At 45.1% G+C, this 12,892-nt stretch overlaps 1 protein-coding gene across 4 annotated transcripts in view; it reads left to right on the top strand.

Moving 5' to 3' along the window:
• The window catches only part of TAPT1 (transmembrane anterior posterior transformation 1), a 255,474-nt gene extending 244,254 nt beyond the window's left edge, over nucleotides 1–11,220 (top strand). For all 4 annotated transcript variants that reach the window (XM_070757336.1, XM_070757340.1, XM_070757339.1 and 1 more), the window contains one exon: nucleotides 9,531–11,220. In XM_070757336.1, coding sequence (XP_070613437.1) covers nucleotides 9,531–9,760 — 230 coding nt within the window. In that variant the 3' untranslated portion in view covers nucleotides 9,761–11,220. The remainder of the gene's footprint in view (nucleotides 1–9,530) is intronic.
• Nucleotides 11,221–12,892: the final 1,672 nt, after the last annotated feature.

The raw sequence follows: 12,892 nt of genomic DNA, 5'->3' as shown, positions 1-12,892 counted from the left end.
TTTTTATTGTTGTTAGCCGCCCTGATTCTGCGGAGAGGGGCGGCATACAAATCTAATTAATAATAATAATAATAATAATAATAATAATAATAATAATAATAATAATAATGATTTTACCACTGTTTGAAAACCAAAATAAAGTGTGTCCTGCCAGAATTGATGCAGTTATTAATGGCAACATTTTGCTCTCTGGGAAGTTTATACCTTCTACATAAAAGTGAAAAGAACAATTTTCATGGTCAGAATATCTTGACGAAGGCTCATTCAGTACAAACGGTGGCTAATTTTGTGCTGCTAGGAAGTATAGATTGGTTCAAAGGAAAATAACAGGTTTATTCCAAACTCTGAATATATGACTCCAGCAGGAATATTTTAACTGCCTTGTTAAAACTGTTTTGATAAGACAAATATTTCATAAACTATCAGGTATACTATCATAGAGAATAGTGATAACACATACTTTCTTTACTTGCAGTAAATGCATGCATGCCTTTACTATACAGGCATGCATGCAAAGAAGTAAGCTGATAGTTTACATGGCCCTATCTGTTACAGAAAAATTGGCCAAGGAAACAATTTTTAAGGACAAGATTAAAAAACAAATTAAAATCTCACCATAAAACAGTGAACACGCACTCTGTGCCTGTTTTTTCATCTTGCTTTATGCAAGCAGTCCCACAAGTGAGCCCATTTTTTAAAAAGCCAGAGCAATGCATTGTTTTCAAAACCACCCATGAACATCACAGCAACCAATATAAAATGCCCTTCTCTGACAGTTGTATTATTTTCTTCTTTGTAAAGCAGACTTTTGTATTTTCAAAGCTCAATGAAACAAAACCTTCTCCAATGCACTGCTGCGGAGAGTCCAACATGGGTGATACTTCAGCCTGATTGGTTAGGGACTGAGTTAAATTATAATATTAATTAGCTCCGCCCTGTAGTCTCCCCCTTATAGCTCAGTTTAAAAAACTCAGTCGTAGACATAGGGACTTGAGTTTTCTTCTCTTCAGTTTCAAAATAATTGAAGTGTTTTTTCCTTTTAAATAATTGTTTTACATGTTTCCCTTTTCAATAAATACATACTAATTAATGTTTTTTTCTCCCTATCTCTTTCTTTTACAGAAACAGAAAAGGAAAAGAAGATTCAGGTGCCTACCCCCCGTGGGTATAACCTGCAACTACTTACCTCCTCAGAGCTAGTTCCCCCCGTGGGAACAGCTCAGGGGTACGGCTCTCCCTAGGCAGGGTCCCTGACCTCCGTGGCCAGCCCCCCCCCCCCCATTTGCCTAGTGGTTGGATCCTGAGCCGTCTTCTTCTACTGAGGTCCCTAGCCTCCGTGGCTAAACCTCAGTGAGCTTGAAGGGGCGAAGGTACGGTTGCCTCAGCGGCACCCCACCCCCCTCCCTACTCGGTCTTGAGTCAAGCTCACCACAGGGAGCAAAAGGCCTTTGCGGAGCTCCGGAGACAGCTCTTGACCGCGCCGCCGAAAATCGCCGATTTCGGCGGCGGCGCGTTAACAAGCCGACTCCCAGCTGATTGCTGTTGCGCAAGCGATCTTTCCGAGCAAGAAAGAACAGCGGAGAAGCCAGTTAGAGCCTCCGAGCGGTTGCTCAGGTTGCCCCCCCACCCTCCCAAGCCGTTAGAGAGCGATCAAAGGAATGAGAAGCGCCCGCCAAAATTTCCCGCCTCTCAACGGCGCCCGCCATTTTTCAACAGCGGAAGTGGTTTGATCGGAGAGGGGACGCCCATTGCAATCCACATAGCGCCATTTTGTGGATTGTAGGAGCCTCGATCGGTGAGCTGAATAAACAGGCACGAACGATCGTTACAGTCTCTGAAGTTTTCAACTGTGAGTTATCTGGTAAAATGGCAGATCAAGCAGCCAGTGCCCCGGCTGAGGCAGCAGCTGTGAGAGAGGAGGCTCCTAAATTAAACACAAAGCCTGCCTCCTCTAAGAACAAATCCAAGGCCTCTTCTTCCTCCTTAAAAGAAGCAGAAAGGAGGATTAAAGCATTGGAGGCGCAGCTGGAGGCCGCCCAAAGACAGGCCTCGCTGGTTCCCTCGCCTCCTCCTCAGGCCACAACCCCGATGCAGCCACAATTCCAACAATGGCTGCCTGGCTGCTCCCCAGGCATACAGAGGGGTTCTGAGCCATCGATGCACAGCATTGAGCTGTCACCAGGCAGACAGTCTCAGACCCAGCCCAATGAAGCGCTTCATAGACTGGATTGTCCTCTACCCCAGTCACAAGCATGGGGGTCAGCAGGCTACATATACCAACCGCCTCAGCCAGCATATCCAACTTCCATGCCATCTGCATCTTTTACCCCATCGGCAGCTGGGCTCAGGGTTAACGAAACCTGGCAGTCTATGCCACCTGCTTTGCAGGAAATGCTAACTTGCGCCTACACTCAGGGCATGGCTGTGGGGCCACAGAAAACAACGGTGCAACAAGCAAAGCCGCCCAGGAGGGATCTCTGGTCAGTTCCACCGGCTTCTTCCTTCCCACTGGATTCTGAAATGGATGAGGAAGAGGAGGAATCAGATCATGAGTGTGAGCTGTCAGAGGATGAGGGGCCCCCTCCTGATCAACCTGCCTCAGCAATGCTCTTCAAACCAGCATTGTTTGAAATCCTCTTAAGGAAAGCTAAACAGGTGGCCTGTTTAGGCCTTATCTGCAGCATCCAAACCGGCTGAAACAGGAACTGGCCCCCAACCGGCAGTGCGTCTATTTACGGAGCCGCAACCTGAGTCATGCCACATTCCATCATCGCAGATATTCTTGGACAATATTAAGCGACCGTGGCAGCAACCGGCGGCAGCTCAGGGCCCCTCAATGTTGGACAGGAAGATGTACACCTTCGACCCTGCCATTGAGGACGTGCTGGTTTTTCCCACCATTGACCAACCGGTGGCCAGTTTAGTTTCTAGTGCATTGGTTCCGTCGGAACTTGCAGAGGGCCTCAAACCTGACGACAAAAGGGCCGAAACACTCATAAAGAAGACCCATCAGATGGCTTCGTGGGCCTTAAGAGCTTCGCTATCTGCTTCATTTTTCAACAGAGCTTGTATCCTCTGGCTGCAGGAGATGCAGTCCAGGGTAGGCCCGGAAGAAGGACGCCTTCGCCAGGATATAGGCAAGCTTCTTCTGGCCTCTGAGTTCTCGGCGGACGCTACCTTGACGGCAACCAAATTTGCTTCAAGGGCAATGGCAGCCACATTGTCCTCCAGAAGATTATTATGGTTGCGTTCTTGGCAAGCGGACGCAAAGTCCAAGTGGTGGCTAGCTTCGGCTCCTTTTCATGGCTCAGAGCTATTTGGGCAGGCCTTGGACAAAGTCCTTATAGAGGATAAGGACAAGAAGAAGGTACTGCCTAAATCAGCCAAACGAGCTGATCGTCGCCAAACGCCATACTACCGCAGGCAGCCATTTCGCCAAGAGCCTGCTACGGCGGGCGCGCAAAATCCAAGGCCGTATTCAGGAGGATTTCACCAGAATACGTTCAGGAGCAACAGAGGAGGCTACGGTAATCGAGGGTGACAATATCAGCAGGCCCGAAAGTCCTTTGGGAATGCGAACCAAAAGGGATTCCGCGGTCAAAAGTGACTGCACCACGGGGGTTCCTATCGGAGGCCGCCTTCAGGCATTCGCTTCGGTCTGGGCGGACTCAACCGCAGATCCTTGGGCCTTCAACACTGTTTCTCAGGGCCTCAAGCTAAGGTTCCTTTGTTGGCCTCGCCATCGTTTTGTTCAATGCCCTTGGGTCGCATACCCCCACAAGAGACTCCTCTTGCAGCAGGAGATCCTACACCTGGAAGACATAGGGGCCATAGAGCCAGTTCCCTTCGACCAGAGGGGGCAGGGATACTACTCAGTGGTATTCGTGGTACCCAAGACATCGGGGGGCTGCCGGCTTATCCTAAACCTGAGGCAGCTCAATGTTTATGTATGGTATGTATGCTTCAAGATGCACTCGCTCCGTACGATACTTTCTTGCATCAGGAGGGGAGATTACATGACCTCCATAGACTTAAAAGAGGCATACCTGCATGTACCCGTCCACACAGAATATCGGCAATTCCTCAGGTTCTGTGTCAACGACCGTCATTACCAGTACCGGGCAATGCCGTTCGGGTTGTCATCGGCGCCCAGGACGTTCACAAAACTCCTGGACATCCTGACAGCTTTGCTAAGATCCAGTTCGGTACGCCTGATGGCGTACCTGGACGATATTATTATCCTGTCCAGGACTCCAGAGAGTGCTCGAACGGACCTGCAGTTGACAATTCAGACCTTGGAGGACCACGGCTTCACAGTCAACTTTATGAAGAGTCATCTCACTCCCACGACCCGGCTTCAACACCTGGGAGCGGTGATAGATTCGCAGGTCGGCGAGGTCTTCCTATCCGACGAACGCAAGACAAAGATTCGGGACATGGTAACTTTTCTTTGCCATCAGGAGCGAGTGACTTTAGCCTTGCTATCCCAGACACTAGGGTCATTCGTCTCCTGCATAGACATCGTCCCTTGGGCCAGATTCCACACCAGGCCCCTGCAGTGGTTCCTCCTCCCGTACCAACGAAGTCGATCGAGCCACTCACAGCGTATGGTCTCAATTCCAAGGAGCGTCAGGAGGTCGCTCCCATGGTGGCGCTCACCCGCGCTTCTTCGAGGCTCCCCCTTCTTAAGGCAGAGGGAGGTGGTTATCACCACGGATGCGAGCCTCAGAGGTTGGGGGGCTCACTCAGAGACGCAAGTGGCTCAGGGAGTGTGGACAATGCCAGACCTAGAGGACAGTCATATCAACCTTCTGGAATTACGGGCAGTTTTTCTAGCTCTTCAGGCGTTCTTCGAGGAGTGTCAGAATGGTCACGTCTTAATTCTCACCGACAACGTGGCGACCCGCTCCCACTTGAATCATCAGGGAGGGACGAGGTCAGCCAGACTAATGCGAGAGACAAATACTCTATTCTCATGGGCAGAAACATACTTGCTTTCAATCAGGGCAGAGCACATTTCAGGGGTGGACAATGTGCAGGCGGATTGGCTCAGCAGGTCCACCCTTCAACCAGCGGAGTGGCGCTTGGGGGAACAGGCATTTCAGGCGGTGGCAATGAGGTATGGGAATCCACTGGTGGATCTATTTGCCACCGCAGAAAACACACACCTGCGTCGCTTTTTCTCGCGTTTCCCGTGTCCGGGAGCCGAAGGAGTGAATGCCCTCAGGACCCCATGGCCGGCCGGCCTCTTGTATGCGTTTCCGCCGATGTGCCTCATCGACCGAGCAGTGGCCAAAATAATTGCAGAAAGAGCCGAGGTGATATTCATCGCCCCTTATTGGCCACGCCGCCCATGGTTTGCGGACTTAATGGATCTGTCAATCACACCACCATGGCGCCTCCCGATCAACCTTGTCTCACTAAGCCAGGGATCAGTTTACCATCCGGATCCCCAGTGGTGGAAACTTGCCGTGTGGCGCTTGAGGGGGACAGATTGAGAGCAGCAGCCCTTCCGCAAGCGGTCATTTCCACCATACAAGCGGCTCGTAGGCCTTCAACGACAAGGATCTATCAGTCCACCTGGTCAGCCTTCCACAAATTCTGTGTTGACACTGGAACAGACCCACAATCAGCATCGGTGGCGCAGATTCTATCCTTTTTGCAGACCGGGCTAGACAGAGGTCTCGCGCCCAATACCCTGCGCAGACAGGTGGCGGCTATATCAACCATCATTAAGCTGGATGAGGGAAGAACAATTGCTCATCACGCGTGGGTGAGAGATTTTCTCAAAGGAGCAGCTAACATTCGGCCCCCGCCGATACACAGGTTTCCATCATGGGATCTTTCCTTTGTGTTGGATACCCTGACGGCGCCCCCGTTCGAACCTCTCCGTAATATTTCCCTCCGTCTTTTGTCCTTTAAGACTGCCTTCCTGGTGGCCATCACATCGGCCAGGAGGGTGTCTGACCTGGCGGCTCTTTCCGTAAGGCCTGACCTTTGTCTATTCCAACTCAATCGAGTAGTTTTAAGACCAGACCCGACATTCCTGCCTAAGGTCAACTCTTTTTTCCATAGATCAACAGATATTGTGTTGCCAGACTTCTGTGCACGAGGTAACCATCCGCTGGAGTTACGCTGGCACAAGATCGACGTGCGTCGAGCGCTTAAAATCTATATTCGTCGGACAGCCGTTTTCCGTAGAACGGAGGCCTTATTCGTGTCTTTTGCAACATCTACGATGGGAGCTAAGGTATCTCCTACATCGATTAGTCGATGGGTGACCTCTTGTATTGTTACAGCCTACACCTCACGATCTAAGACAGTACCTGAGAACATCAAGGCCCACTCTACAAGGAGTGCGGCTACTTCTGCGGCGTGGTCCACCCAAGCACCCTTGGAAGACATCTGCCAAGCTGCGACTTGGGCCACTCCAAATACTTTCATAAAACATTATAAGTTAGACTCTTTTGGATCCATGGAGGCGGCATTTGGCCGAAGAGTGCTGCAGCGGGTGTGTGATGTCCATACGCCCCTGGTCCAGCCTTCTCCCGCCCTAGTATCATAATCTTGGGTATATCCCATGTTGGACTCTCCGCAGCAGTGCATTGGAGAAGAACCGTTGAAACTTACCTGAACGGTCTTCTCGATGCACTGCGAGGAGAGTCCAAACCCAACCCGGCCGTTTGGCCCAGGGGCTCAGTGTTTTGTTGAAGTTGAGTTAATAAAGTTCTGTTAATTGTACTACTCCTTCGTTTTTATTGACTGAGCTATAAGGGGGAGACTACAGGGCAGAGCTAATTAATATTATAATTTAACTCAGTCCCTAACCAATCAGGCTGAAGTATCACCCATGTTGGACTCTCCTCGCAGTGCATCGAGAAGACCGTTCAGGTAAGTTTCAACGGTTCTTTTGCCATCAGCATTCTGAAAACTCCAGGCATAATATTCAGGATGCAGACCAAAATTCTAACTTCCCTGTGGCACAGTTTTTAACATGAGTGTAGAGCTTACCTGTTAAAGAAGTAGCAATCATTTTCTGAGTCCCAAAATGGTTTTCTGTCCATAGTAATTGTGCGTTGTTTCTTTCCCCTTCATCTTTTCAAGGGGTTCTAGCAAATGACAAGTGTAACTTCTATTTGATTTGCCAGTTTGTGCTTTCGGTTTTCACTGCATGAATAGTTTACATAAATAAATAACTGATCTAGGAAACAAACAAAGAGCAAGCTGCAGGAACAATGTCGCTTAAATAATCTCATTTGTCCCAAGATGGAATCAAAAGTGGTATACCGACTAGTTTGAGTAAAAAACAGCCATTTCCTCCCATTTCTTTCAATCACAGTTTAGGAAGTTTCCTATTTGTTTAAAGAGCACCAGCTTCAAGAAGATTCTTTAATGTGATCTTTAAAGCTTTTCCAAGTTAGTGGTCATACTTATATTCCTTAATTTTATAGATCTCTTGTTGAATGAACACGTTTTATGCTGTCTTGTGCTAAAAGTTCCTATTATGATAAGGGAGACAAAGCTTCATCTTACATTTTTGTGTAATGAGTTGTCTTTAGGATACTCACGTCATGAATGTTTATATACCTTCATGCTTTCTTATTTATCGGCTGAAAGGTCTTATATGAAAATAGTGTCGTATGTCATCAAAGAACCCAAAAAATCAGATTTACTGTGGAACACTATTGTTGGCAAACCAAAGAAAATGTATGACTGAATTATTGAAAACACTAAGTAGTTTGAGTAGTCTTGTTTATTCCCTGAGACAAGATGCAATATTACACTGTTGTAGAAAACTCAATGGAAAAGTGTGATGGCACCTTTGTATATGAAGAAAACTGTAATCCATTTGTTAGTCTTGAAAATGCCATGTGTGTTTGTTGTTTTTGGACCCCCCTTTGAAATACACAGTGGGTGGGGAGTGTTTAGTCAGACACCAATTGTGCAAGTTCTCCCACTTAAAAAGATGAGAGAGGCCTGTAACTGACATCATAGGTAGACCTCAACCATGAGAGACAACATGAGAAAACATATCCAGAAAATTACATTGTCTGAGTTTTAATGAATTTCTTTTCAAATTATGGTGAAAAATAAGTCTTTGGTCACCTACAAATAAGCTCTCACAGACCTGTAACTTCTTCTTTAAGAGGTTCCTCTGTCCTCCACGTAGTAACACCACCTGTTTAAATTTGTTATCAGTATAAAAGACACCTATCCAGAACCTCAAACCGTCACACTCCAAACTCCAAAGAGCTGTCGAAGGACACCAGAAACAAAATTTTAGCCCTGCACCAGGCTGGGAAGACTGAATCTGCAATAGGCAAGCAGCTTGGTGTGAAGAAATCAACTCTGGGAGCAATAATTAGAAAATGGAAGACATACAAGACCACGGATAATCTCCCTTGATCTGGGACTACACGCAAGATCTCATCCCAGTGAGCAAAAATCCCAGACCCACATAGGGGAACATAGTGAATGACCTGCAGAGAGCTGGGACCAATATAACAAAGGCTACCATCAGTAACACACTACGCCACCAGGGACTCAAGATTCTGCAGCGCCAGATGTGTCCCCCTGCTTAAGCCAGTATATGTCCGGGCCCATCTGAAGTTTGCTAGAGAGCTTTTGGATGATCCAGAAGAGTATTGGGAGAATGTCATATGATCAGATGAAACCAAAGTAGAACTGTTTTGTAGAAACACAACTCGTCGTGTTTGGAGGAGGAAGAATGCTGAGTTGCATCCAAAAAACACCATACCTACTGTGAAGCATGGAGGTGGCAACATCATGTTTTGGGGCTGTTTCTCTGCCAAGGGGCCAGGACGACTGATCCGTGTACATGAAAGAATAAGTGGGCCCACGTATTGTAAGATTTTGAGTGCAAACCACCTTCCATCAGCAAGGGCACTGAAGATGAAATGTGGCTGGGTCTTTCAGCATGACAATGATCCCAAATACACTGCCAGGGCAACGTAAGAAGCATTTTAAGGTCCTGGAGTGGCCTAGCCAGTCTCCAAATCTCAACTTTATAAAAAACGGAGTTGAAAGTCCGTGTTGCCCAGTGACAGCCCCAAAACATCACTGTTCTTGAGGAGATCTGCATGGAGGTATGGGCCAACATACCAGCAATAGTGTGTGCCAACCTTGTGAGGACTTACAGAAAATGTTTGACCTCTGTTTGTCATTGCCAACAATGGATATATAACAAAGTATTGAGATGAACTTTTGTTATTGACCAAATACTTATTTTCCATCATAATTTGGAAATAAATACGTTAAAAATCAGGCAATGTGATTTTCTGGATGTGTTTTCTCATGTTGTCTCTCATGGTTGAGGTCTACTTATGATGTCAATTACAGGCGTCTCTCATCTTTTTAAGTGGGAGAACTTGTACAATTGGTGTCTGACTAAATACTTTTTCCCCCACTGCATTTTATTGGTAGACACTGCACTAGAGTCTTTTTGAGTGAGTGGCTATAGTGATCTAAATAAAGAAAACAAAATAAGTTTGTGCTTGTATTTCACACAGGACTTTCCACTGAGGAAGGCTTCTCCACTTCAGTGACCAGTCAACCTATGCCACCAAAGGAAAATGTAGCTCCTCAACTGGTGACAAGTCCTTCTGACCAGTTTCTGACCACTCCTGACGGAGATGAGAAAGACATATGCCAAGAAAATGCAGAATCCAAACTCAGATCTACAAAGAAAGATTTGTTAGAGATAGACAGGTTTACTATTTGTGGAAATCGAATTGACTAGCAGTCTGTGAGTGGGAGACTGAACAGTTGGAACAGGAAGGGCTGTCAGTGACAGACAGATGCCAAATAGGCATACCAATATTTATTTAAAATTTAAATTATTAACAACAAATCTATTGACAAGGATTTAAGTTGGCTTGAAAAATGGGTCAAGTGTCAGCTTTGTAACCTTGATATTTTGAAAAATGATTTTTTTAAAAGGTATTGACAGTGGGACAGAGCTGCAGTGTTGCTTTTCTAAAAAGTGGCCTACTTTTAAGGCTTTTTCCTGTATGAATCTGTGCTTCCCTTTGTTTTGCCAGACTATAGAGAATTTTGAAAAATTCTTGAGAAATACCTCTCTCCCCTTGCTTTCATGAGCAGATACCTCCCTCAATTAAAATTTCCTCTTGCCAGATTTACAGAAAAATAAATAATTAGGATAAGCTTACATCAGGAGATGGCTCAAAATGCATTTCATTTAACTAAAATGGATCATCCTTAAAGATTTCCTATTAATTGTTTTCATCCTAAATCTTAAGTTTTTAAATCAGAAATTGATCATAACAAGGAAAGAGTTGAAAATTTGAAGGAACAAGAAGTCAGGAGCTTATCTTTGCTCTTCAGCATTTTAAATTATTACGGTAGAAATCAATATGCTTCAGTTCTAGCCGCCAGCCTATTCACTGTGCAACAATTTTCTTTGCATTATATGTAAAAAAACTGAAGATTATTATTATTATTTTGCTTTAGCTGGAAAATCTGCATGTCATCAAAATGACAGACTGAAATAGATTTTCCTGAAAACTAGCTTTACAAAATGCTTGGTTTTGAAATACAAAGTAGCTTCACTTGATGCGTATAGTGGAATGCACAGAAGATTAAGACAGGAATTATGGTTCTTTTTATCTCCATGTATTTAAGAACAAATCTGTATTCAAGGTATCCTCAATGCTATATCAAGTGTCTTTTTTAAAATAAAAAGCAAAATTGTATGTATTGAATAATAAGCAAATCTTTGGGAAATTTTTAGCTGTTGCAGAGTGGCCAAAACAAACATTTTAAATGCTAATGTTTGAAGTCCAGAATACATTTATTATTTCCCCAAAGTTGAGAGGATGAATACTAGGGAAATGTTATCCTGACAAGCAGGTTTTAAGAAAGAAGGCAGTTTGGATTCTCAAGTGTTTCTAATAATTTTCTCCCCGTGCTGCCAACTTCTTTTGACCAGCTTCTCAGCTTAAGAGAACATTGTGGGAGAAAGCTTGAAGTTGAAGTTTACAAGAGATTATTTTCATAGACATGCTGCTACTGGCAAATTTGGTTCATTAAAATTCAATTCAGAATATTTGTTAAATCTTGTAATTTGATTTTATTTAAACATAGCTGAAAGGAAGCTTGGAATGATCTTTTCCTTGTAAACAATTATGTATGGATTTTATAACTGCATCTTGTGTGTCAAAATAAAAACTCAATTTTGTAGCCTTTGTTTACAAAAGAAAATAGCAACCACATATTAAAGATACCCAGGTTTTTTGCTAGAAGAAATTTGAAGGCTGTGGAAGCAAATTGAGTTTTACTTCAGATACATCCACCCTCAAGTATTCTACACACACATAGAAGAGACAATTTTTCCAGCAGGGATCCCAAATATTGATGGGATGTTCATGTGGAAAATGATGTTGGCAGGTTCATGTATCTGTGACTACAAAGAGGATCTGTGTGCTAAAATTCCATTGGCTTCAGCTTATTGAGAAAATAAACTGTTTTTACCATTTCATGAGGGTTATCTTCACTCTAAGATAGCAAAAATTGACCTGAAATCTGCTGAACTAGGTATAATTTCAACTAAAAAGAAATCTTAAATCCCCCCCCCCATTAATTAGGATATTCTTTTTTTGTTTTTCTATTTTGTGTTCTTTTAATAATAGGATTTCAATTACACTTACTAGAATTGGTCCATTACCATCACCTAAGATTTTTATGCAGCATATAACTCATCCAGCACAAATCAACTTTTAATAATTTAATATCCTTCTTCTCTGTCTGTCTCTCTTACACACACACACATTTTAACAGCTCACATTTTAACATTTTAAGCTCAGAAAATAGTAAATAAATACAATCTTAATTTAAAACAAATCCTGCAAAATAACCAAATACAGATATACCCATGAATCAAATACATCTAGGAATTGATAAGAGTAGAGTGGAAAAACCAGACCTGTTTTTGAACTTTCTTTACAGAAATGAAATTAATTAACTCAATGTCAGTGCCACCCAAGTCCAAACTGACATTCAGCATTCTTTCTACTCCAAACGTGTTGAGTTGTGTTTCTACCAAACAGTTCTACTTTGGTTTCATCTGACCATATGACATTCTCCCAATACTCTTCTGGATCAGTTGGACGTGACGAAAGATAGAAGCTCGGCTTTTCCCCATGCCGTGAAGGCAGGCATGGGGGAAAGCCGAGCTTCTGTCCTCCGTCGCGTGGGCACTTCTGTCCTCCTTGGTAGGTTTGTCTTGTGTGTAGAGATCGAGAGTGCCCACCTTTCCTTCCCCCTCCTGGCCGCCGAAGAGAGCAGCATGGTGCTTGCAATGAGAGCCATCTTGGTTGCCCTCCCCATTGGGAGCCTCGCTCAGAAAAGCCGCTGCCCCCGCTGCTACCCCCACCACTCACACAGGAGGCAGGATCCGAGGAAGTGGGGCTGTAAGATTGGGAGCCTTGCGCCAAACGTTACCACGGGAACAAGTTGGCACCTAAGTCAGCTCAGTGAGTGCCGATTTTTGAGTCTTGGGATGGTGGGGAGTGTGGTGAAAGACTGATCTGCAGCTCTAACTAGCCCACAGCTCCCTGGGAGGAATCGCTGCTGAATTCCTTGCTGAATTCAGCGTGGATCTTTTTTTATTTGTATCCCTGGGGAGACGAGCCTGCAAGTAGGTCCAGGAGTCTCTAATAAGGGGTTGCAGAGAGGCGACTTGCCACCACCAGACTACGGGAAAGCCACTACCGCCACTGCTGGCCGCAATCTTCGGCCAGGCAAAAGACACAGTGGCGGAGGTTCTCAGGTGTCCTCTGCCGCCGCCGTGTCTTTTGCCTGGGCAAAGAATGCTGGAAGCGCCTCTGTTCTCCCCATCCCGAGAGAAGAGCAC

The sequence above is a fragment of the Erythrolamprus reginae genome, chromosome 7 (assembly GCF_031021105.1).
Source record: "Erythrolamprus reginae isolate rEryReg1 chromosome 7, rEryReg1.hap1, whole genome shotgun sequence".
Lineage (NCBI taxonomy): Eukaryota > Metazoa > Chordata > Lepidosauria > Squamata > Dipsadidae > Erythrolamprus > Erythrolamprus reginae.
This window is presented reverse-complemented; position numbering and strand designations above follow the sequence as displayed.